The sequence below is a fragment of the Aquarana catesbeiana genome, linkage group LG08 (assembly GCF_042186555.1).
Source record: "Aquarana catesbeiana isolate 2022-GZ linkage group LG08, ASM4218655v1, whole genome shotgun sequence".
NCBI classification, from domain to species: domain Eukaryota; kingdom Metazoa; phylum Chordata; class Amphibia; order Anura; family Ranidae; genus Aquarana; species Aquarana catesbeiana.
The window spans coordinates 298,782,662-298,809,825 of record NC_133331.1 but is presented as its reverse complement, the minus strand read 5'-3'; the positions used below and the strand labels follow the sequence as shown (position 1 = coordinate 298,809,825).

At 44.6% G+C, this 27,164-nt stretch overlaps 1 protein-coding gene across 1 annotated transcript in view; it reads left to right on the top strand.

Moving 5' to 3' along the window:
• The window catches only part of LOC141104770 (uncharacterized), a 208,937-nt gene that overhangs the window by 132,622 nt on the left and 49,151 nt on the right, over positions 1 to 27,164 (top strand). The window contains exons 5-8 of the mRNA XM_073594501.1: positions 262 to 489; positions 570 to 776; positions 900 to 1,032; positions 2,848 to 3,973. Of these exons, the coding sequence (XP_073450602.1) occupies positions 262 to 489; positions 570 to 776; positions 900 to 1,032; positions 2,848 to 3,973 (1,694 nt within the window). The remainder of the gene's footprint in view (positions 1 to 261; positions 490 to 569; positions 777 to 899; positions 1,033 to 2,847; positions 3,974 to 27,164) is intronic.

Below are 27,164 nucleotides of genomic sequence, written 5' to 3'. Positions count from 1 at the left end.
GTCCACCTAGATCCCCCATCATCTGATAAACACATAGAAACAATGTATTCAGTCAGTGTGTGTGTTTCCTACAGATGGATCCAGTAATGGGAACCCACCAGAGAGATGTCCCCGTCCTCTGTATTCCCGGGATTCCACACAGGAAGGTCACACCATCCCTCACCATCATCAGGTAGATGAGGAACAATCACTGATAGTATCATTAGGATCTGTACATTATCTGCATTGTTACCATTGATGTCATTTTTATTATATATTCAGAGTGGAAACCTGAGAGATCCTAAAGTTGAGGTTAAAGAAGAGGTAAAAGAGGAGGATGATGAGGATGGGGTGATGGAGGAGTCAGAGTATCTAAAAGTTTACAAAAATCTGTACCAGGACACCATGGAAGAGCCATCCAACTACAGAAACCCACCAGAGAGATGTCCCCGTCCTCTGTATTCCCGGGATTCCACACAGGAAGATCACACCATCCTTCACCATCATCAGGTAGATGAATGACAATTATCAGTAGTTATGATTTATACACCAGCTTGTTTGTTACAATGAATGTTTTATTATATATTCAGAGTGGAAACCTCGGGGATGATAATATTGATGTTAAAGAAGAGTATAAAGAGGAGAATGAGGAGTATGGAGTGATGGAGGACTTTTCAGAAGGACACAAAGATATGATGGAGCCACCTAATACCAGGAACCCACCAGAGAGATGTCCCCGTCCTCTGTATTCCCGGGATTCCACACAGGAAGGTCTCACCATCCCTCACTGTTACAAGGTTGGTGGATCGGAGCATCTAGAACATGGACTTCTGAAGAGGATGTGTTTTTTTTTTATATGATGTCACAATAATAAATCTTCTATTTTATAGATGATATTTTCTCTCATTTTCTTGACTTAGAGTGGAGATCCAATTGATTTAGAATTTGAGGTTAAAGAGGAGACGTATGTGAGGGATGATCAGCAGTCTATGGAGGAGGATGGAATAATGGGGACATTTATAGAGGAGGACACTCCTACAGAGATCAGCACAGGTGGGTCATTAATTCTTTTTTTTTATAATCAGAATTTTTTTTATTATTTCCATTTTACAATACAACAATCTTCATACATTGTTACAAACAACAACAAAAAAAAAGAAAAACCCCTCCTCACCCACCCCAGACCCTTATTACATTACATCTTCTACTACCGCATTCGCTTAAATCTTATCCCTCCCCCCTTTCCAAACCACTTGGTAATCCTGTAGTTACTCCTTCCCCCTCCTCTCTTTGTGCAAGAAGACCTCTTACCCTTCGTGAGAAGGAGAGAGGAAAAAAAAAAAAAAAATCAAAAGGGGGGACATAAAAGTGCATAAGTGTACATAATTGAATAAAAAGTGTACGTGTTTATCAATTTGTATTTGTGTACGAGGCCCTCATTGGCCAAACTATAAGTGTTGTTACCCTTTACCCGTCGTATAAAAAAAAAAAAAAAAAAAACCCACGAAACCCAAGTTTATCAATTATTTAATTTGTGTAAAAGGCCCTCATTGGCCGAACTATAAGTGTTATTACCCTTACCCATCGTGTTATCATCTCGAGAGAAAAAAAAAAAATTAATTCTAAATCCATTCCTCCACCCATACTGCTCACTGATTGGTCCAGAGTAGGGTGGGGACTGGGTGATATCAGCCTGTAATCCCCTGGTCACTTTCCTGAGCTGTGTTCCCCATCCTGTATTCCTGTATTTCTTTCCAATAATCTTCCTTCTCTGTGCTGCAGACACAATTTATGTATCTAGACTGGATTTATGGAGATTCTGGGGTTCAGCTGGCAGTAAAATTTAGATTTTCACCATAGGTGTTGCTCAGCCTAGACACCTGGAGTATGTACCTTGGGTCTTCTGCCTCAAGTCCTGGGTCTAGCAAGACCTCTGACAGAGTAATTCTCCCGGGAATACCTTTTCTGTTATTTGCTGGCTGTGCCGGGTGGAGGAATATGTCTGTATAGTCTCAGACCCAAGTCACTGAGTGCAGTCTCAGGAGATAGGAGGCAGCGGTGTGGGACCTCTGCAACTTGTCTCCAGTAAACAGTTCAGCTTCCACTGATTACTGAACACCAATATTATGAGTCCCCCTGACTATTACACCGTATATAGTAATTATATATTGCATGTTGCATACTCCTGACCCCTGCACTATATACTCTATGTTGTACATTACATACTCCTGACTTCTGCTCTCTCCCCTCTCCCCACTGCTATATATACACATAATATGTATTCTCTTTTGTTACACCCATTTCCTACCAGCTGGACATTTTATATCTGATGATGTGATTGGAGCACAGACTTTTCCATGTTGATAATAATGTGATAACATCCTCCAACTTTTGGAACCTTAAACAGAAAGTGATAATGGGGGAGGAGTCAATAACCCAATGATGGTGGTCTTCAGGATCAGTCCAGTCTTCATCTTGGTTGTTCTCCCCCATCCTCACTCTCTGACCTCTGGTGGGGCTCAGCCCCACTGTTATTTATGACTAAATCATGGACTAATTAAGGAAGTGCAGGACTTCTTGTGTTGGGAAGAGGGCAATGAGTGATAGAGGGGGAGGGGACACTCGTCCTATAATCCCCTCATCACTGTCACTCCTATAAAAGACAGTTCTCGTTGTTTCCTCACTCTCTGACTAAGGTCCATGAATAAAGAAATGAACTGGTAGGAGATCAGAGGACCCATTTACTAGTTACCTTGAGGGGGGAATTGTAAGATCCTCAGAGACAAAGCTGCCTGATGTGGGCGGAGTCCTGGTTTAGGGGAACCAATCAGCTCATGTCTAGTAATAATCTTTGTATTTCTATTTTAGTAGATGGACGGGAGATGAGGAAAACCTCAGAGGATTGTCTCACTTTGTCTCCAGACTGTAAAGTAGAAGATGAGGACATCACACAGCATTCAGAAAACACCACCATCTTGTATTTTGTGGTTCCCCATATTGTGGTTGGACCATCGTATTCCTCTTATCCTGAGGAACCTCAGACTGTGAGGGATAATGCAACAGATAAGAGGTTTCCCTGTACTGAGTGTGGGAAGTGTTTCTATTATAAATCCGGACTTAATATACATCAAAGAACCCACACTGGTGAGAAGCCGTATTCCTGTCCTGAGTGTGGGAAATGTTTTTCACAGAAGTCCTATCTTTCCGATCATCAGAGATCGCACACGGGGGAAAAGCCATATTCCTGCCCTGAGTGCGGGAAATGTTTTTCACAGAAGTTCAGTCTTACCACACATAAGAGATTGCACACGGGGGAGAAGCCGTATTCCTGTCCTGAGTGCGGGAAATGTTTTTCAGCGATGTCCAGTCTTTCCTATCATCAGAGATTGCACACGGGGGAGAAGCCGTATTCCTGTCCTGAGTGCGGGAAATGTTTTTCAGTAAAGTCCCATCTTTCCAAGCATCAGAAATTGCACACGGGGGAAAAACCATATTCTTGTTCTGAGTGCGGAAAATGTTTTTCACAGAAGTACAATCTGGACCATCATCAGAAATTGCACACGGGTGAGAAGCCGTATTCCTGTCCTGAGTGCGGGAAAGGTTTTTCACAGAAGTCCAGTCTTTCCAAGCATCAGAAATTGCACACGGGGGAAAAACCATATTCTTGTTCTGAGTGCGGGAAATGTTTTTCACAGAAGTACGCTCTTTCCAATCATCAGAGATTGCACACGGGGGAGAAGCCGTATTCCTGTCCTGAGTGCGGGAAATGTTTTTTACAGAAGTCCACTCTTTCCTATCATAAGAAATTGCACACGGGGGAAAAGCCGTATCCCTGTCCTGAGTGTGGGAAATGTTTTTCGTTGAAGTCCCATCTTTCCCAGCATCAGAAATTGCACACAGGTGAGAAGCCGTATTCCTGTCCTGAGTGCGGGAAATGTTTTTCAACGATGACCAATCTCTCCTGTCATCAGAGATCTCACACGGGGGAAAAGCCGTATCCCTGTCCTGAGTGTGGGAAATGTTTTTCGTTGAAGTCCCATCTTTCCCAGCATCAGAAATTGCACACAGGTGAGAAGCCGTATTCCTGTCCTGAGTGCGGGAAATGTTTTTCAACGATGTCCAGTCTCTCCTATCATCAGAAATCTCACCTGGGGGAGAAGCCATATTCCTGTCCTGAGTGAGGGAATAGCTCCTCAGTGAAGTCCTGTCTTCCTGTACATCAGGGGTCCCACACAACCCTCGAGGTGTATTAGTGAGTGCGGGAAATGTCTTGTATATGAATGTTGCTGGACATGTGGGGAAGAAGCACAGCCTGATATACACCTCAGATATACTCCATGGCTGATCTTCATCATGGAGGAAACAGTTGATAAGGAGATCAGAGATCACCAAAGACATGGATGAAGTGTTGTACCGTGTTGGCCATTGATAGCAGGAGAAAAATAAAAATGGAGTCATTACCTCTCATTGGCTGAGTACATTTTGTGGTGGAAGATTTCACAAACACTTACAGGTCTGTTTCTAAAAACTTTGTAGAATGAATGTGTAAAGGAAATGTGTAAGTTCTGTATAGAATTGTATTGTATTTTGCACTGCCCTGGAAATCATTTTCTATCACAAATAAATTTTACATTCAGCCAGGAGCAGCGATTTTCTTTTAAATGCTTAAAGAGAAACATTAAAAATTTCCAATTCCTTTAAATAACATGTCTGGGGGGTCCTAATCCTTCCTGTGAAGGGGGATATCTCTGTCATGTACAGAAAGTGCTGCAGCAGCGCCGACCTTTATGAAGGAAAAAAGTTTAAAATTGCTGCAAATGACATTTCCATGCCAACTTCTATCCAAAAAAAAAAAAAAACAGCACGCAGGCTTCTCTAACGATCTGCTACAGCGCCTTGAAAAAGTATTCATACCCCTTGAAATCTCCCACATTTTGTCATCTTAGAACCAAAAAATGTAAATGCATTCTATTGGGATTTTATGTGATTGACCAACACAAAGTGGCACATAATTGTGAAGTGGAAGGAAAATGATAAATGATACAAATAAATATGTGAAAAGTGTGGGGGGATTTGTATGGCGCCCCCCGGAGTCAATACTTTGTAGAACCCCCTTTCTCTGCAATTACAGCTACAAGTCTTTTTGGGGATGTCTCCACCAGCTTTGCACATCTAGAGAGGACATTTTTGCTCATTCTTCTTTGCAAAATATCTCAAGCTCTGTCAGATTGGATGGAGAGCGTCTGTGAACAGCAATTTTCAAGTCTTGTTGTGACGAACCCTTGTCCTCAACAGGACTATGTCCACTGTAAATGCTTCCTTTGTCCAGAACCAGCACTATCCAAGACCCTTTAGCCCACCCAGTCACCAGTCGTAACTTAGTGTAAGGTGAACAACAACATCAAACTCCTTTATTCAAGCACATGTTACCACAGATATACAACTCAGAGACACTCCCCCCCCACTCTTGGATTCAGGGCGGGGTAAACTGCCTGGTGACCTGGTGTATGCTGAAAGGTCTATCCGCAGTAGCCTCGGAAACTCTGATGCCAGATCCATATCTCCGCTGGGGTGACTGAAGTCTGCTATCCTGATCTTGGATCCAGGTTTAGGTTTGGACGTGTTCACAGCCAGGAAGCATGATCCCGCTGCTGCCAACCAGTTGTGACGAACTCTTGTCCTAAACAAGTCTATGTCTGCCGTAAATGCTTCCTTTGTCCAGAACCAGCACTATCCAAGACCCTTTAGCTCACCCAGTCACCAGCCGTAACTCAGTGTAGGGTGAAAAACATCAAATTCCCTTTATTCAAGCACATGTTACAGCAGATATCTATCTCAGAGGCACTCCCCACCACCCTTGGATTCAGGGCGGGGTAAAATGTCCAATCACAATAGACACACAGGTCAGGTGTATTCACGCTTCTCATCACTAAACAGTCTTATCAGCAGGGAAAGCTTTTGGAGGAATTCGCCCCCCACCAATCACAGAGCTAATCTACATACACATCCCATAATACCCAAGGCAGACAGACACAATAGAACGTTGGAATACAACCAGACCCCAAACGATCACAGCAAAGAGACCACAACAGCATTAGACAACACACAATATATATAAAACATTCCAGTGTGGCTGTACAGTGTGTCTAAATAGCACAGATCATAGTGGGGTTCTCAGTCACCCTGTGCCCATAATGGACACAGGGTGATTTACACATAAGAGGGGCCAGGGGAGCTGGACACAGAGTCTCCAGAGCATGCTGAGTTCCACAAACCCCCCACCCAATCTCACTTATTAACTCTGATGTAAAGATTTTAGCTAAAGTACTTGCTAAACGATTGAATGCGGTGATTACGACCATTGTGGGGGCGGATCAAACAGGATTCATACCTGGAAGGTCAACCTCTATCAATTTGCGTAGACTGTATACTAATCTGAAAGCAATTCACGATAAAACTGGTACCCGCGCTGTACTGGATTTAGATGCTCACAAGGCCTTTGACTCAGTCGAATGGCCATATCTTTTTAAAGTCCTAGCCAAATTTGGGTTTGGCTCTACTTTTATACAGTGGGTACGCCTCCTTTATTCCAATCCTATTGCTAGACTGAGAGTAAATTCATCCGTATCAAAAGCTTTTCAGATAAAGAGAGATACAAGACAAGGGTGTCCATTGTCACCACTCCTGTTCGCAATAGCAATAGAACCCCTGGCAGCATTGGTGAGATCCAGTGGGGAAATTACGGGACTGACGACTGGGGGCCAAGAAGAAAAAGTGTCCTTATATGCGGATGACATCTTGATATATTTGGAGGACCCCCAGTCGTCACTCCCGACCCTGCTGGAAATCATCCGGCGGTTTGCCCATTTTTCAGGCTTTCAGGTCAACTGGGATAAATCTTTATTGTTCCAGATCGACCGAGAGACTCAAGTAAGACTACCTCAAGACTGCCCATTATAAATAGTCCACAGCTTTAGATACCTGGGGGTCTTGATTGAACAACCTATCTCCTCCTATGTCAAGATTAATTTAGACCCCCTCATTGACCCCCTCATTAGTACATTAAAAAACACATTGAAAACCTGGAATAACCTCCCACTTACGCTCTTAGGAAGAATAAATATCTTTAAAATGATTTACCTCCCGAGATTCCTTTACGTTCTGAGCAACTCACCAATCTATATAACAAAAGCTAAATTTAAGGAAATAGACTCTATAATCACCCAATTTATATGGAGGGGCGGTGTGGTGAGGATTGCCAAACATACCCTACAATTGCCCACCCTAGAGGGGGGACTGGCGCTACCATGTCTCCAAACATATTATATTGCTTCACAACTGGCACATGCCCATTGGTGGTTCTTTCCAGAGGCTAACAATGCAGCTACTGCTCTTGAGGCAGCCTTCCTCACCTCATACGAATCCCTCCAAAACCTAATACATCATATGTCACTTAGGGGGAGAGGGGGAGTAAAGGTTCTGGCCATGACACTACAGATCTTTAAAATATCTAAACTACTACCCCCTAGTTCTAGAGCTGTCTTGTCTCCTAATGCTCCATTATGGGGAAATCCAAGCTTACCAGAATTTAACCAGAGAACTGACGGGGGATATTGGGCAAAGAAAGGGGTTAAAACTATAGCACACCTGTTTTTAGACAATACATTCCGATCTTTTATGGAATTTCAGAGGGATTTTGGGCTCCCACACACGGCCTATTTCCAGTATTTACAGATAAGACATACTGCAGCGGCACAATTTGGGCTTCGTAATACAGAGATGCAACCTTCCCAACTTGAGCTTCTACTGACCGACCCTTCTCATGACAAACTTATATCGTCCTATTATAAGACTTTGCTACACTCTACTACTACTAGGCTCACTGCTATTGAACATAAATGGAAATTGGACATACCCGAGCTGACGGAGGAGATTTGGGGGGAAATTTTACCCGTACAGATCCCCTCTGTCAGCTCTTCTAGAGATAAAGTGATCCAGACCAAGTTATTATACAGAGCATACTTCACACCACAATTATTATTTAAACTTAAGAGAGCACCCGATTCTCTATGTCCTCGATGTGGGACGGCTGAGGGCACGTTCTTCCATTTAATATGGGAGTGCGCGCCGATACGGCAATTTTGGTCAGAGGTTACAGCCTTTATCAGCACTATAGCCAAAATACCAAATATCTGTAATCCTCTTAGATGTCTGTTCGGATATATTGATGATGAAGAGTTATCCAAAAACGTTCAATCCTTCATACGTATAGTGATGTTTTATGCTAAAAAAACAATAACCATGCATTGGAAATCTAATGTGGTCCCGACCGTGAAACTCTGGCTCACTATTGTCAACCAAGCTATACCATTATATAAGCTGACATATGAAGCAAGGGGATGCCCCAAAAAGTTCACCAAAATCTGGAACTCATGGGTGAGTTCAGAGAGTACCATACCCCCTGCTTAATGAGAGACCACAACATTGGTATGATATGTAATTCCCAGTACCTAACACCTGATAGCGACAATGAAATGTATTGTGAGATGTGTTGTATGTACTACTGCATAATGTCAATCTGTATACCTGTCCACTGTATTGAACCTTGAATAATGCAATATTTGCTGTGCTTTGTACACCTGTATAACAATTATTGTTACTGTTTATGAAAACAATAAAAAAGTTACCTTTAAAAAAAAAAAAAAAGAGTCCAAAACAGCATGAGACAACACACAATATATACAGATATACAACATTCCAGTGTGGCTGTACAGTGTGTCTAAATAGCATAGATCATAGTGGGGTTCTCCGTCACCCTGGGCCCACAATGGACACAGGGTGATTTACACATAGGAGGGGCCAGGGGAGCTGGACACAGAGTCTCCAGAGATCTCCAAGGTAAGCTGAGTTCCAGAAAGCCCCCACCCAAAGTGACTCCTGTCACACTTGCCACAGATTCTCAATTGGATTTAGGTCTTGACTTTGACTGGGCCATTCTAACACATGAATATGCTTTGATCTAAACCATTCTATTGTAGCTCTGGCTGGATGTTTAGGGTGGTTGTCCTGCTGGAAGGTGAACCTCCACCCCAGTCTCAAGTCTTTTGCAGACTCTAACAGGGATTCTTCTAAGATTGCCCTGTATTTGGCTCCATCCATCTTCCCATCAACTCTGACCAGCTTCCCTGTCCCTGCTGAAGAAAAGCATCCCCACCACATGATGCTGCCACCACCATGATTCACGGTGGGGATGGTGTGTTCAGGGTGATTTGCAGTGTTAGTTTTCCACCACACATAGCGTTTTGCTTTTAAGCCAAAAAGTTAAGTTTTGGTCTCATCTGACCAGAGAACCTTCTTCCACATGTTTGCTGTGTCCTCCACATGGCTTCTCACAAACTGCAAACGGGACTTCTTATGACTTTCTTTCACCAATGTCTTTCTTCTTGTCACTCTTCCATAAAGGGCAGATTTGTGGAGAACATGACTAATAGTTGTCCTGTGGACAGATTCTCCCACCTGAGCTGTGGATCTCTGCAGCTCCTCCAGAGTTACCATGGACCTCTTGGTTGCTTCTTTGATGAATGCTCTCCTTGCCCGGCCGGTCAGTTTAGGTGGACGGCCATGTCTTGGTAGGTTTGCAGTTGTGCCATATTCTTTCCATTTTCCGATGATGGGTTGAACAGAGCTCCGTGAGATGTTCAAAGCTTGGTAGATTTTTTTTATAACCTAATCCTGTTTTATACTTCTCCACAACTTTATCCCTGACCTGTCTGGTGTGTTCCTTGGCCTTCATGATGCTGTTTGTTCACTAAGGTTCTCTAACAAACATCAGAGGGCTTCACAGAACAGCTGTATTTATACTGAGATTAAATGACATACATGTGGACTCTATTTACTAATTAGATGACTTCCGAAGGCAATTGGTTCCACTACATTTAAGTTAGGGTTATCAGAGTAAAGGGGGCTGAATACAAATGTACCCCACACTTTTCACATATTTATTTGTATCATTTATCATTTTTCCTTCCACTTCACAATTATGTGTCACTTTGTGTTGGTCTATCACATAAAATCCCCAATAAAATACATTTATGTTTTTGGTAGTAACATGGCAAAATGTGGAAAATTTCAAGGGGTATGCATACTTTTTCAATGCACTGTATGTATTTTGGAGGGGCCCGTGTGCTGATTTTTTTTTTTTTTTTAATGAGCCGACAATAAAATGTCATTTGCAGACTCTTTAAACTCTACCATTTCTTTGTTTATAAATGTAAGTTTCTGTAGCACATCCTAAAGCTCATGCTCTGTCAAACACCAACTCTATACCGGATTATACCGCTTACCAGATCGAGAACCCCCCAAAACTGAAGAGGTCTAACATTCTTAAAAATGGGTTCAGCACAGATCAAGCCACGGCATACACAACTCCACTCTTGGCAATGCAATGGTTAAAGTGTTACTAAACCCAGGACTCTGCATTTACTATATCTGGTCTCCCCAGGAGTCTGCATTCACTATATCTGCTCTCCCCAGGAGCCTGCACTCCCTATATCTGCCCTCCCTAGGAGCCTGCACTCCCTATATCTGCCCTCCCTAGGAGTCTGCAGTCACTAGATCTGCTCTTCCAAAGACTCTGTAGTCACTATATCTAGTCTCCCCAGGAACCTGCAGTCATATATCTGGTCTCCCCAGGAGCCTGTAGTCATATATCTGCTCTCCCCAGGAGCCTGCATTCACTATATCTGCTCTCCCCAGGAGCCTGCACTCCCTATATCTGCCCTCCCTAGGAGTCTGCAGTCACTAGATCTGTACTCTGTTTTCACTATATCTAGTCTCCCCAGGAGTCTGCAGTCACTATATCTGGTCTCCCCAGGAGCCTGTAGTCATTATATCTGGTCTCCCCAGGAGCCTGCATTCACTATATCTGCTCTCCCCAGGAGCCTGCAGTTACTATATCTGCTCTCCCCAGGAGCTTGCAGTCACTATATCTGCTCTTCCAAAGACTCTGCAGTCACTAAATCTAGTCTCCCCAGGAACCTGCAGTCATATATCTGGTCTCCCCAGGAGCCTGTAGTCATTATATCTGGTCTCCCCAGGGGCCTGCATTCACTATATCTGGTCTCCCCAGGAGCCTGCAGTCAATATATCTGGTCTCCCCAGGAGCCTGCATTCACTATATCTGCTCTCCCCAGGAGCCTGCAGTCACTATATCTGCTCTCCCCAGGAGCCTGCATTCACTATATCTGGTCTCCCCAGGAGCCTGCATTCACTATATCTGCTCTCCCCAGGAGCCTGCAAACACTATATCTGGTCTCCCCAGGAGCCTGCAGCCACTATATCTGCTCTTCCCAGGAGCCTGCAGTCATATATCTGCTCTCCCCAGGAGCCTACAGTCACTATATCTGGTCTCCCCAGGACCCTGCAGTCACTATATCTGCTCTTCCCAGGACTCTGCAGTCATATATCTGCTCTTCCCAGGACTCTGCAGTCACTATATCTAGGCTCCCCAGGAGCCTCCATTCACTATATCTGCTTACCCCAGGACTCTGCAGTCACTATATCTGCTCTCCCCAGGAGCCTCCATTCACTATATCTTCTCTCCCCAGGACTGTTTTCACTATATCTGCTCTCCCCAGGAGCTGTACTGTGTGGGAAAGAACCAGTTAATATCACCGCTCTCTGCAGGGGGGAGCACTACACATCCATAAGGATATACAGTACATACACACACAGCACAAGGCCGTGTTCACACTACGAGGTGTTTCTCTGGGTTGAGGTTCCTCTGAGCTCCACAAGATGGTGATCTCACTTCTATCTAGACAGGAAGTCTCTATGGAAGACAGGAAGTGATGTCAGCTACAGACAGGAAGTTCCGGGTGAGAGGTGAGTCGGGAGGAAGTAGAGAGGAGACGTTGCTGGAAGTGGCAGTAGAGGAGGTAATAAGATCTTATTTTCTATTTACACCCAGTAACCCCCCGTCATGTCCGTCCTCTTCCTCCATAGTCACTGTGATGTCTTTTATCTCCAGCAGATGATGATACACATATATTATTATTATACAGGATTTATATAGCGCCAACAGTTTGCACAACGTGAGGACAGACAGTACAGTTACAATACAATATAATACAGGAGGAATCAGAGGGCCCTGCTCTTTAGAGCTTACAATCTAAGAGGGAGGGTCAAAGAACACAAAAGGTAATAACTGTGGGGGATGGGCTGATGGAGAAAATAAAAGTCCAGTTGTTAGGTGGGGGCGGGATAGGCTTCTCATAGGAGAAGGGTTTTCAGGGATCGTCTTAAAGTGGACAGAGTAGGAGATAGTCAGGGAAATTGGGATAGGGAGTTCCAAAGGATGGGAGAGGCTCGGTAGAAGTCCTGAAGATGAGCATAGGAGGAAGTGATGAGGGAGATAGAGAACAGGAGGTTTTGGGAGGATCGAAGAAAATGATTTGGTTGGTATTGTGAGACTAGGTTAGTGATATAGTTGGGGGCCGAGTTCTGGATGACTTTATAAGTTGTTAGTATTTTGAATTTTATTTGTTGGGTAAGCGGAAGCCAGCGGAGGGATTGGCAGAGAGGAGCAGCAGACATTGAATGGTTGGTAAGGTGAATGAGTCTGGCAACAGCATTCATGATTGACTAAAGGGGTGAGGGGCCTATATAAAGGCAATCCGGTGAGGAGGGACTTGCAATAGTCAAGGCAAGAGATAACCAGGGATTGAATCAGTAGCTTTGTGAAGTCATTGGTTAGGAAGGGACGTAATTTGGAGATGTTATGGAGGTTGAAGTGGAAAGCTTTGGACAGTGATTGGATGTGGGCCTGAAAGGAGAGTTCAGAGTCAAGGATTGCACCTAGCACCCTGGCTTGTGGGGACATGTTGATGGTTGTGCCATTGATCTTGACAGAGAAGTCAGGGGAAGGGGCACGTGGGGGAGGAAATATTATGAGCTTGGTTTTGGATAGATTGAGTTTGAGGAAGTGGTGTGACATCCAGGCTGATATGTCTGTTAGTAAATTAGTGATGCGTGAGGAGACTCATGGAGTGAGCTGAGGGGTAGAGACATAGATTTGGGTGTCGTCAGCGTAGAAATGGTATTGAAAGTCATAAAAGGCTATCAGCTGTTCCAGGAAGGAGGTTTAGATTGAAAATGGGAGAGGTCCAAGAACAGAATCTTGGAGGACGCTGAAGGAGAAAGGAGGACGAGAAGAGGAAGTAAAGTTGCGATGCTGAAAGTGCAATGGGATAGGTAGTATGAAAACCAGCAAAGACTACGGTCACAGAGACCAAGGGAGCGGAGTTTTTTTGAGGAGAATGGGGTGGTACACTGTGGCAAAGGCAGCAAAGAGGTCCAGGAGTAGGATTACAGAATAGTGTCCATTGGATTTAGTAGCCATTAGCAGATGATTCATGAGTTTAAGGTTAGCAGTTTCTGTGGAGTGTTGAGGGCAAAATCCAGATTAAAGAGAATCAAGGAGAGTATTTTCAGTGAGATGGTCGCTCAGTTAGTTGTAGACCAGACGTTGAGGAAGTTTGGATAAAAAGGGGAGCAAGGAGATGGGATGAAGGTTGTTAAGATTGGTGGGGTCCAGGGAAGGTTTTTTTTAGTATGGGGGTGACTAGTGCATGTTTTGGAGAGTTAGGGAAGATATAAATGTGAGTTAGAGAGTGTAGGATAGAGCCAGAGGGTTACCGCAGTATTTGCGAGGGAACTGGGTCTAGGGGGCAGGTGGTTAGGTGAGCGTTTGCAAAAAGTTTAGCAACCTCGTCTATAGTAGCAGGGTTGAATAACAAAAGTGTTGATTGTACCTGTGGACATGGAGTGTTAAGTAGGGGAGGTATCTGTACAGCGGAGGACTCATCACAAATTGTATCAATCTTATTTTTGAAGTGATTGGCGATCTCCTGGGCAGTGGATGAGTTAGTGGATGGAGGCAGTGGAGGATGAAGTAGAGTTGAAGGTAGAGAGGAGTTGACGGGGACAGGATGATAAGTTGGTAATGAGAGTGATAAAATTGGTCTGCTTTACAGTAAGGAGACAGGAATTGTATTTTTGGAGGGCAGAAGTATATTGGTTGAAGTCCTTCTAAGAATTAGTCTTGCGCCACAGGTGCTCAAGGGTGCAGCTATGATTTTGAGACTTCTGGTGTCATCTGTTTGCCAAAGTTGTAGAAGTTGGGGGCCTGAGGGGCGCCAGTGTGTCCAGGGGGGACTACTGGGAACTATTGTAGACAGAAGTGGTTAGGTTGGGGCAGGACAGGGATGAGATGATGTCATAGTGATGGTCAGTAGCAGAGTAGAGAAGGGTTAAGGTGGATTAGGTGGCGAGGAGGTGGAAGACTGAGAGAGAGTGAAACTAATAAGGTGGTCATCAGAGAGAGGAAAAGGATTGTTGGAGAGGTTGCATAGAGAGCATAGGTAGGAGAATAAAAGGTTGAGGGTGTTGCCATCAGAATGAGTAGAAGCGTGTATTCATTGTGTATCCATGGTGTATTGCTTCTGTTCAAAAGAGGAGATTAGACTGAGAAGTTTACAAGTAGCAGTTGTGTTTTTATAACAGGGGTGTTGAAGTCACCGAGAATGATTGTGGGAATTTCAGAAGAGAGAAAGTAGGACAACCAGGCAGAGAGGCCATCCACTGGGTCTGAGGGAGTGAGTCCAGAGAAGGCCATCATAGGAGAGGGAAGCAGGAGATGCAGTGTCGGATTCATAAAGCCAGGATTCAGTAACAGCAAGTAGTTGGTGATAAAGAGGTCATGGACAGAAGTGAGTTTGTTACAGACAGAGCAGGCGTTCCAAAGGGTACAAGAGAAGAGGAGGCTGGTTGTGGGAAGAAGATGGATAGAAACTAAATTGTGTGGATTGCAGCTGTTGCCAGAGGGCATGGGGTGATGGGAGCGATGGGCATAGTTAAACAATGGAGGCCCAGGGTTTGGGGTTTAATCTCCAAAGGTTAGGAGAAGCAGAAGGGTGAGGGAGGTAATATGGGAATGTTATTTATATGAAGGGACATGCCTCAGAGTCCTGGAGGTTTTATTAGCATGTGGGTTTAGAATTATCAGGAATTGGTAAGTGCAGGAATAGAGAGAGGACAGAGGTGAGGGTGATATATACAGGATGTGGGGTGGAGAAGAGGGGTGAGGGAAAGAGAGATTAATGGGAGAGGACACAACTGTCAGAAGGATTGGTAGAAAGCACATGTTATAGAGAGGAAGGAGAGCTAGATGGGGAAACAAGTTCACCTGCAGTCTGTTTGTTTTTTTTTATTATTATTATTACTAAGCATTTTTTATTGAGAAAAGGAAGTTTGCAGTACAAAATGGCATGGGATATAAAACTACTTATTGAAAAATAATTTGGGTTACAGAGTTAGACAATGATCATCCAAACAGATAAGTATTCGAGGTTAAACATGACAATCTTAATGCTATGTTCTTATCAGCTATTTATGGTATGTCAAACAAGACTGCAACGAGAAAGTCAAAAACAACAGAAATAAAAAGAAAACAATAACTCAGGTAATTCTTATAGATGAAAAGTGAACCAAGGGTTCCATTTAGCGTCGTAGATAGGGATGGAGTCATGCACTGTGAAATATTTATTTCAGATAACATTATTTGATCAACTCGAGAGATAACTTGCGAGAATGGGACTGTGTTCGACTTCCAGTTAAGGGTGATTGCCCAATGCAGCGCAATACAAATAGTGTGTAATAGTTTCATTGGGGGTTTTGGCATATCAGGGATTTTTTCAAACAGTAGACAGTGAGTATGTGTCAGAGCCATGTGCCTCCCCGCCAGCTTATCCATTAGCTCCAGAGTCGCCCTCCAAGTAGGTTGCAGAGCTTCACATTCCCAGGACACGTGCAAAAAAAAAACCTGGAAGAGCACATCCTCGGAAACAAGATGAGGAAGTCTGTGGGTAGATCTTTCCCAAACATAAAGGAGTATAGTACCAGCGGGTAAATAATTTAATCGCTGTTTGCCTATTAGTAAGAGATTTGGTACATTTACACATATTCTGCCTGTTGGCTTCCTAGTCTTTGTAATCATCTATCTTTCTGTCTAGGGGCAGTCTGGCATAGGGACTCAAAAGAGGTGTGGGACTCAGAAGGGACCATTGCGTAGTGTGTCTGAAAAAAGTGACAGATTTTCAAGTATCTATAAAATTCTCCTGCTGGGATATTGTTTTGGGCCTGCAGCTAGGGAGAAAGAGACAAACTTATCCTGCAGGAAATCATCCAGTGTTGTCAAGCCTTGTTCTGTCCACCACCCAAACGCATCAGGGTCTTCAAAGGCCGAGTTGAGCCTAGGATCCCCAAGGAATGAGAAGCATGGGGGGACTTCCGAGATAAGTGCTAGTTTTAATTTATAAAGATCCCATAATTTCAACCCGTGAGCCATCACCAGGTTTCAGGAGTTCAAATCCGAGACATGGGATTTAGATGACCACATTATTCCCGGAGGGTGAAATGGGACGATCGAATCTTGCTCAAATCTGACCCAGGGGACTTTTGAATTTTTGATATTCCATTGAGCCTGTTGTGAGAATCTACTAGCTAAATAATACAGCCATACCTGAGGAACTCCCAGGCCCCCTTGTCTATAAAGGCGATACAGTACTTCCCTAGAGAACCTTGGGGGCTTGTTCTTCCATATGAACCTATTAAAATGTGCTTGAAGTTTGAGAAGATAGGACTTGGAAATCTTGATGGGCAGGGCGCGGAACAAGTATAACAATTTAGGGAGGATCGTCATCTTGATTGCTGTTATTTTCCCTAGGAAGGAGATTCTATAGGGGGACCAAGTTTTAAGTAACTGTTTTAGAGTCAAAATCATGGGAGGGAAGTTATGGTCAAATAAACAATTATAATCTCCAGGAAGTTTTAATCCCAAATAGGAGAGGGCAGATCTAGCCCATGTAAATAAAAAAGGATTTTTTGGAGAGTCTCCAGCTTGGCAGGAGAGAAGCCCACTGGGAGAGCCACCGATTTGGACACAGGCCGGAAATATTGGCAAATACTGAGAGGGTTTGAAGGAGGTTTGGCAGAGTGATCCAGGGGTTGGTGAGAAATAAAAGCACATCATCCGCATACATGCAGAATTTATAAGTAAAGGAAGCTTTGTTGTAACCCAAAATATCTGGGTGCTGCATTATGGCAATGGCTAGGGGCTCAATAGACAGAGCGAAAATGAGTGGGGACAGTGGGCACCCCTACCAAACTGGAAAAACTCTGAGCTACATCCAGGGATTTTGACACGCCTGCTGGGGTTTTGATATAGAGCCTGTAGGAAATCACCCTGAAAGCCATAGCACTGTAGTAGGAGTGACGCATAGCTCCAAGACACACTGTCAAAAGCTTAATGAATATCTAAGCTTAAAGCGGGGTTCCACCTAAATTTTGAACAATATCTGTATGTATTCTCTTCCTTGCCGTTTAAAAAAATTTAAATCGCCGTAATTACCTTTTATTTTTCTATTCTTCTTTGCACTTCCTGGTTCTCCTCCCGTGGGAGTAGGCGTGTTTCTAGCCTCTCCCAGACTCCTGGGAGCTAGTCTCAGGCTTCCCAGGATGCCACTGAGCATGTGCGGGAACGAGCGGTGAATGCTGGGAGCACAGCATTCACCACATCCAGGAAATAAATGCTTGTGGGCTTCAAATGCCCACAATGAAGATGGAAACCGCCTGCAGTGAATAATATAAGTTATTCTTTCCGACGAAATCTGACACAGGCGGACATATTACACACAATATTTGAGTATGAAATGCTGAGAAGAAAAGTTTGTGAATGAACTCAAAAAAAAAAAAAAAAAACGATAGGTGGACCCCCGCTTTAACGTGAACAGTTTCCTTGAGAAAAGGTTTGCATCCTGAACAATATCTGTGGCTAGGCGGATATTGTCTGTTATAAGGCGGTGGGGGATAAACCCTGACTGGTAAGGGGAAATTACCGAAGAAATCACTCCTGCGAGTCTATCGGCTAAGATCCTACTGAAAATTTTCAGGTCATTGATAACTGATATGGGCCTAAAATTCTGGGGGTGAGTGTGGTCCTTATTCTGCTTAGGGAAGAGCGACATGTTTGCTAACAGCATTTCCTCCGGAAAGCTGTTATCTTGTAGGACAAAGTTAAAAAGCCGAACCAGCCTGGGAGACAGTTGGAAGGCAAATTTTTTTATAATATATGGTGGAAAAACCATCAGGCCCGGGGGAAGAACCTGTCTTTATTTCCTTGATGACATTCAGCACTTCTGATTGGGAAATAGGTGAATTAAGTTTGTCTAATTGTGAGAGTGGGGATTGGGATAGAGTTAAACCAGAACAAAGCCTCATGTCACGAGGGCCACGTACCTGAGATGAGACCGAAGTAGTGGGGAGGCCTCCATTGCACCTCGGGTCCTTGAAGCCTCTGGAGATGTAGAGAGAGATTTGGTGGACACCGAGTGGCAGGGGTGCCAGGGGTGTGGAGCACTGTGCAAGCATTTGTCCGAGATCCGAGCCGAGGTCAAGTCCAGTTTGGCAATGAAGTATAAAAGGTTTAATCAGAAGAAAAATGGTCGAGATCCAAGCTGGGGTCGGTTCCAATCTGGCAGCTGAGTACAAAAGGGGCAAAGAAGTAGACTGGTCAAGGTACAAATCTGAGGTCAATGGCAAGCAGGAATCAAGAGTAGTCAAATAGGTTTCCAGGTCACAACAAGTTCAGACAGATCACACACTAGCACAGGAACAAGGGGGGACTGAAGATAATCCAGCAATTTGGCAGTGTCTGGGCTGGGCTTATATAGGGAATTTTGAGTTCACTTCCTGTGCGCCTCCTGGGCATTTTCCTGCCTTTTTCCATCAGGTTGAGGTCACTTCCTGTGTGCCTCCTGGGCATTTTCCTGCCTTTTTCCTTTAGGTTGAGGTCACTTACTGTGCGCCTCCTGGGCATTTTCCTGCCATTTTCCATCAGGTCTTCTGCGCAGGTGTGGGTTGGCGCACTGAAGCGTCTTTGGCGCATGCTCAGTTGGCACGGATTTCCTCTTGTGGCAACGCGTTATTAGTGCATGCTTAGTAAGCCCTGGACCCTTACACCTCATCTGATGGTCCAGACTGGGGAGGCCCAAGTAATGTTGAGTAAAAATTTTTAAGACTTGAAGGTGAGATGTAATCATGCCCGAAGGGGTGGTCAATTTATAAACGTGCGGAGGGCGGAAAGAGTGGTTCAGTTTCCTAGCGAACATGGTTGAGGCAGTGTTACTGTGCAATAGAAATCTTGCCTTGGACCATCGCAGGGCCCTTCTCCATTTTAGCCGAGAGTAGCAAGTCCAATTCGAGGCGTTTTTTGCTCGATGGACAGTCTGGTAGACTAAAGTCAGGGCTGCGGAATTTTTATATAAACTGTCCAGCTTTGCGGAGAGCTGTACTATTTTTTTCTAATTAGTTTTATTGCGGGCAGTAGCTAAACTGACAAGTTTACACCGCAGCAACTGCCTTATGAGCGACCCACACTGTAGAAATGGGGGTCCCAGGGAGGGCGTTTAGAGCAAAATAGGTATCTATAGATTGAGAAACCTCCGATTCACCCGCCAAGTCAGAAAGAAGTTCCTCATTGAGTCTCCACGTAAATGGTGTAGGGGCTAGCTTAATAATTCTGTGGTGAAGGAGGTTATGTGGTGGTCAGACCATGCACAGTTATGAATGGAGGCTGTCTGGGAGATAGCAAGGATAATAGGAGTGGAGAGAATATAGTCTAGTCTTGCGTAACTGTTGTGCGGATGAGAGTAGAACGTATATTCTTTTGCTCCTATGTTGTGTGTACCCGCCATGTGTCCACTAGTTGGAATTCCAGGAGTTTACGGGAAATGGATTTAGGGAAAACCCTGGAACTAGTGGAGGCCGTGCACCCTGTCTAGTGTGGGGTTCGCTACCATGTTAAAATCTCCCCCTATAATCATATGGGGGGGTTGATATTTTGCTAAAATATCAAAAAAGGATGTGAAGAAGGAGGCAGAGGATTTGTTGGGGGCGTAAACACTAGCTATGGTAAGTTCCCGGTTATGTATAACCTCTCTTGATTATAACATAGCGACTCTCCTTATCTTTGTAAATCTGACGCACATCCATAGGAAAGGAGGTGTGTAAAAATATGACAGCACCCCTACTCTTCGATGAATGAAGTGTGTAGAAAGCTTGTGGGAAATTTCTATGAAAGAATTTGGGATGGGAGTTTTGCGAGAAGTGTGTCTCTTGAATCAGTAGAATTTTAGCCTTAAGTCGCTTATAGTGGGAGAAGGCTTTACTCCTCGTATGCCCTGTACACACGGTCGTATTTTCCAACGGAAAATGTGTGATAGGACCTTGTTGTCGGAAATTCCGACCGTGTGTGGGCTCCATCACACATTTTCCATCGGAATTTCCGACACACAAAGTTTGAGAGCAGGATATAAAATTTTCCGACAACAAAATCCGTTTTCGGAAATTCCGATCGTGTGTACACAAATCCGACCAACAAAGTGCCACGCATGCTCAGAATAAATAAAGAGATGAAAGCTATTGGCCACAGCCCCGTTTATAGTCCCGACGTACATGTTTTACGCCACCACGTTCAGAACGATCGGATTTTCCGACAACTTTGTGTGACCGTGTGTATGCAAGACAAGTTTGAGTCAACATCCGTCGGAAAAAATCCTAGGATTTTGTTGTCGGAATGTCCGAACAAAGTCCGACCGTGTGTACGGGGCATTAATGGGGAGAGTTGAAGCTTTTGACGTTATGCAAGATGCCATTAATCGCCATAACTAAGATTAGGGAGGGCGATCAGCTGAATGAGTAAAGAATAGGCTTGTAGGCTACTATCAAATGTGGAACCTAACCCCACAAAGCCCCAATACTGTAGTGGGTGCTGCCACATTGCATTTGTAACAGATTGCAAACCATACAGGAACATTTAAAACAGCAGACCGAGGACTTATGACCAGTGGCAGCTAATGCTCAAAATTTTTTGGCAGGAGTAAACAAAAATTCTGAAAAAACCGCATCACTCACTGTGCCATCAATCGCAGCCACTGTGCCCATCAATTGCCGCCACTGTGCCATCAAACACAGCCACTGTGCCCATCAATTGCTGCCACTGTGCCCATCAATTGCTGCCACTGTGCCATCAAATGTAGCCACGGTGCCCCATAAAATGCAGCCACTGTGCCCCATAAAATGCAGCCACTGTGCCCATCAATTGCCGCCACTGTGCCATCAAACGCAGCCACTGTGCCCATCAATTGCTCCCACTGTGCCCATCAATTGTTGCCACTGTCCCCATCAATTGCTCCCAATTGCTCCCACGGTGGGACAGCTCCTCAATGTCTTCTCCCATCCTCTGCTATGATTGGATGCCTGGCGACCAATCACAGCACCTGTCGTTTTAGCCAATCAGGTGACGGGTAACAGATCCGAGCACCTGATTGTCGGAGAGGCGGTTTCGAGTTAGGACAGCGAATATTCATTCGCTTTTCTAACACAGCTGAGTGACCTGCGAGCACCCAGCATGGCGCTCGCAGGTCACCTTTTTTGACGCCTATTAGAGCCTATGGCTCTAATCAGATGCTTCAAAACCCCCCTCCCGCCTCTGTAATTCAGGCGCCCTGCATCCAAAAAGTGGCCGGGCGCCTGAATAGGGGGTGGCAGCGGCGGCCATAGATAGATTCATGTAATCGATCTATTGGTGCTAGAGGGGGGTGGCCGGAGAGAGGGGGCAGCGCCCGTGCTCCCTTATGGACGCACCACCACTGCTTATGACCTCACCTACTCCAAAAAACGCCTATCAGGACAAGAATGACTAAAATTGGTTGAGGATTCAAACCTGAGAAAAAAAAGAGTCCAAAAAAAAGAAAATGAACAAAAAATGAACAGGATCAGGAACATTTTTGCATCCTGAAAATAGAATGTTACAACCGAGACAACCAAGTCTCGAACCCAGCAGCACCAATGATCTTGTGCCCAAACCAAAAGAGGGGACCAGTGTGAGGAACCTAGCTGTAAAAAAAAAAATTAAAAAGTGGTAACGTTGCTGGGTGGGGATGTCATGCAGCAGCACCAAGGGACAGGCTCCTGACAAAGTGGCTGCCTTGAGACTGAGGGTGCGTCGTCATCGAATCCAACGGGGCTGATCGTAGAGATAGCTGTATTGATGCGATGTTGTTAGCTATGTCCCCGGTTAAGCGTTCTCATAACGAATTCTCCTTCTGTCGCATCTGGTAGGTGGCATGTGCCAGATTTGAGATGGCCTGGGGGGGTCAAGGGAGGGCGGCACACCGCTTCGGCTTCCATGAGGCCCAATTTCACTAGGATCTCCTGACCCTCCAGAACTGTGGTGGCAGCATAAGTGGAGCCATTATGAGGAACCCACCAATTTAAATGGGAAACCCCATCTGTATCGGATCCAGGCTGCTTGAAGTGTTACAGTGACCTCCTTCATGCCCCTGCGTCTGTTCAATGTGGCTGGTGAGATATCCGGATAGATCTGAACAATGTAATCATCAAGGGTGATCCATGGAGTGTTTCTAGCAGCCCTTAAGATGTCTTCTTTCGTCAGGAAATCCTTCATACAAAGGATTATGTCACGCAGCGGTTTGTCTGCTGGAGGTGTTGGTCTGAGGGCCCTGTGAAGCCTGCCACACGTAAAGGCCGCAGATTTACATTCTGGAAGGAGAGGCTTGAACAGCCTGATGACAGTGAGAATCAAATCCGTTACCAACTCTGGAATACCCCGCAATCGCAGATTATTGCGTCTATTCCTGTTGTCCAGATCTTCAACCTGATACTGAATTTGATTAAATGCTGTTGTTAACGTTTCATGCTCCTGAATGAGCTCATTATAAGCCAGGGCCAGTTCATCGTGTTTAGTTTCCAGCATGTCAGTTCTAGTACCCAGAGCTGCAATCTCCTGTGATATTGCATGGGAGGTCTTGTGTGGTTCTGTTTGGAACTTTGTTGCCAGTCTATTATACATCTTTTCTAGGCTAGCATCTAGGTCAGCTTTAGATAGAGAAGAGGTGTACTCACTGCCAGGATCCGAAGGTGAGCCAGGAACAGAAGGCACAGAGGGGGCCGCCGGAGCAGGAGAATGTGCTCGGGCCACGGCGCCATTTTGGGACATGCTGTATTGTTCCCTGGTGCGGAGGAGATAGTGGGTTAGAGACTTCTGAGCGGGGCCCTGGGATTTTTTCTTTGACAACGGCATGCACTCTGTCTTTGCGCCTCGAGGGGTGTTAGATGTGTCAGGTGTAAGGCTGTTTATAGCCCTCTGTGACTGATTGTGTCCCGCAGTGTGTGGAGCTACTGTGTCAGGTGTCCATCTCGCTCAGCACTTCGCATGCGCCCCCTGTTTGCCTGTTTGGTGTTTTTTCAAAGTAGTTTGCTGTATATTCTCGCATTGTGCAATCTCTTTGTGCAGAGCCAAAGGACACCCACTTAAATAAATAATTCACTTATAGAAAGAACCCCAGACATGTGCCCCCCGGCCATATATATTGTGGAAATGTACAGTAGATGAACCCCTTCAGGGTCAGAACATCCCCCCCACTTACAGGGCTTAAACATTTCCTTCATTTTGGAGATGTCACCTTTTCCACCAATGACCTTCTCACCTCATCCGTCTATTGTACATTTTCTACATCTTTACTAACAATGTCACGCTTACCCCTAACGCAGGTGGTCAGACACTATATCTGGCTTTTGTGTTCTTCAACTATAGCAGCCCCCTTACCCATAAGGCAAGCAGGCCTGCTGGTACTCAGTTGCCCCCAGGACTTATACACAATGCTATAGTGCCTGGCCACCATGCCTGAGCAGAAACAAACTGAGCACAGCAACCAAGTACTTGTGGTTGGCAGACAGGCAGAGTGGTTCAACGACAGTCCAGGTACAAGGCAGTCAAGGTTCACAATAGTCAGGGTCAAATCTGTAGTCAAAAGGCAGACAGAGTACAGAGAGTAGTCGATATCCGAACCGAGGTCATCAACGAGGGAATTCCAACATCAGAGCAGGAAAGACAAACAGAGAGCTTGGAGCACATGTTACAAACGCAATATTACAAGCATGAGACTGCAGGCTTGGCTGGCTTAAATCAGGTTGGGTCTCCACCCAGAGAATGACTACATCAATCACCTTACAGGTGGGACAGACAGAAAGAATGCATCACAGCCAAAACCAGGATGCTGGAATGAGGAGTAGGAGCGCAACACACTCCTGACAAACGGATTATAGTACTTTTATTAGTGGTGGGGGGTGGGCAGTTTATTTAGGAGGGATTGGAATATGTATGTCTTTATTTTATAAGATTTAAATAAGAAGAAAAAGGGAAAAATTGAATTTCCAGTGAATTTCCAGGATTTTTTTTCCCATAATGATCCCAGTCTCAGATATTCATCCTAAAATGTGATCAGTAAAGTCTCCAGAGAACACGGAGATCACAGGAATATGATGTATCCTGGCAAAGCCCAAAGACAACATTCATCTTTCAGTTTAGGAGAGGAGGGACGCACCCGGGAGAAATTATTTTGTGTACAGAAACCTCACACAGCACTCCCCACAGCTCCTCCTCCCAATGTCCCTCCAATCAGAGTCAGAGAATCCTATGACATCACACTGATCTCACAGCTCCTCCTCCTAATATCTCTCTATCCGACTCTTTTTTTCTGATGCTCTTAGGATGTGGACCGGCCCCTGGCCTCCTCACTTTCAAAGTAGGGCTGTTGAACCTTCATTGTATGTAATATCAGAAACCTCAGCATGAAGTGGGGTTTAAATAAAAAGAGACCTGACCAGTGAGGTGAGAAGGATTCTGGGAATGTCATTTGATTTTACTATTTGTGTTCAAATCTAGAGTTTTCCTCCTGTGAATTCTGGAGATCATATGACCATCACATTGCCTCCACCTCCCTCCCTAATAGAATAGAGAAATAAAAAGAAGATTCTAGAAGCCACCAGAGAGATCATCGAGCTGCTGACACGAGAGGTGAGCGGTGCTGGGAAGGACATCATGATGGACAATCAGCCGCCCCTCACATCACCGGGTAAGAGGAGACTTTATTGTAAAGGAGAGAGCAGTACGGAGGGTCCACCTAGATCCCCCATCATCTGATAAACACATAGAAACAATGTATTCAGTCAGTGTGTGTGTTTCCTACAGATGGATCCAGTAATGGGAACCCACCAGAGAGATGTCCCCGTCCTCTGTATTCCCGGGATTCCACACAGGAAGGTCACACCATCCCTCACCATCATCAGGTAGATGAGGAACAATCACTGATAGTATCATTAGGATCTGTACATTATCTGCATTGTTACAATTGATGTCATTTTTAATATATATATAGAGTGGAAACCTGAGAGATCCTAAAGTTGAGGTTAAAGAAGAGATAAAAGAGGAGGATGATGAGGATGGGGTGATGGTAGAGTCAGAGTATCTAAAAGTTTACAAAAATCTGTACCAAGACACCATGGAAGAGTCACTCAGCTACAGAAACCCACCAGAGAGATGTCCCCGTCCTCTGCATTCCCGGGATTTCACACAGGAAGATCACACCATCCCTCACCATCATCAGGTAGATGATTGACAATTATTGGTAGTTATGATTTATACACAAGCATGTTTGTTGAAATAAATGTTTTATTATATTTTCAGAGTGGAAACCTTGGGGATGATAATATTGATGTTAAAGAAGAGTATAAAGAGGAGGATGAGGAGTATGGAGTGATGGAGGACTTTTCAGAAGGACACAAAGATATGATGGAGCCACCTAATACAAGGAACCCACCAGAGAGATGTCCCCGTCCTCTGTATTCCCGGGATTCCACACAGGAAGGTCTCACCATCCCTCACTCTTACAAGGTTGGTGGATCGGAGCATCTAGAACATGGACTTCTGAAGAGGATGTGTTTTTTTTTTTTATATGATGTCACAATAATAAATCTTCTATTTTATAGATGATATTTTCTCTCATTTTCTTGGTTTAGAGTGGAGATCCAATTGATTTAGAATTTGAGGTTAAAGAGGAGACGTATATGAGGGATGATCAGCAGTCTATGGAGGAGGATGGAATAATGGGGACATTTATAGAGGAGGACACTCCTACAGAGATCAGTACAGGTGGGTCATTAATTCTAAATCCATTCCTCCACCCATACTGCTCACTGATTGGTCCAGAGTAGGGTGGGGACTGGGTGATATCAGCCTGTAATCCCCTGGTCACTTTCCTGAGCTGTGTTCCCCCGTCCTGTATTCCTGTATTTCTCTCCGATAATCTTCCTTCTCTGTGCTGCAGACACAATTTATGTATCTAGACTGGATTTATGGAGATTCTGGGGTTCAGCTGGCAGTAAAAGTTAGATTTTCACCATAGGCATTGCTCAGCCTAGGCACCTGGGGTATGTACCTTGAGTCTTCTGCCTCATGTCCCGGGTCTAGCAATACCTCTGACAGAGTAATTCTCCCGGCGTTACTTGTTCTGTTATTTGCTGGCTGTGCCGGGTGGAGGGATATGTCTGTATAGTCTCAGACCCAAGTCACTGAGTGCAGTCTCAGGAGATGGGAGGCAGTGGTGTGGGACCTCTACAACTTGTCTCCAGTAAACAGTTCAGCTTCCACTGATTACTGAACACCAATATTATGAGTCCCCCTGACTATTACACCGTATATAGTAATTATATATTGCATGTTGCATACTCCTGACCCCTGCACTATATTCTCTATGTTGTACATTACATACTCCTGACCCCGGCACTATATTCTCTATGTTGTACATTACATACTCCTGACTTCTGCTCTCTCCCCTCCACCCACTGCTATATATACACATAATATGTATTCTCTTTTATTACACCCATTTCCTACCAGCTGGACATTTTATATCTGATGATGTGATTGGAGCACAGACTTTTACATGTTGATAATAATGTGATAACATTCTCAAACTTTGGAACCTTAAACAGAAAGTGATAATGAGGGAGGAGTCAATAACCCAATGATGGTGGTCTTCAGGATCAGTCCAGTCTTCATCTTGGTTGTTCTCCCCCCATCCTCACTCTCTGACCTCTGGTGGGGCTCAGCCCCGCTGTTATTCATTACTAAATCATGGACTAAATAAGGAAGTGCAGGACTTTGGGAAGATGGCAATGAGTGATAGAGGGGGTGGGGACACTCA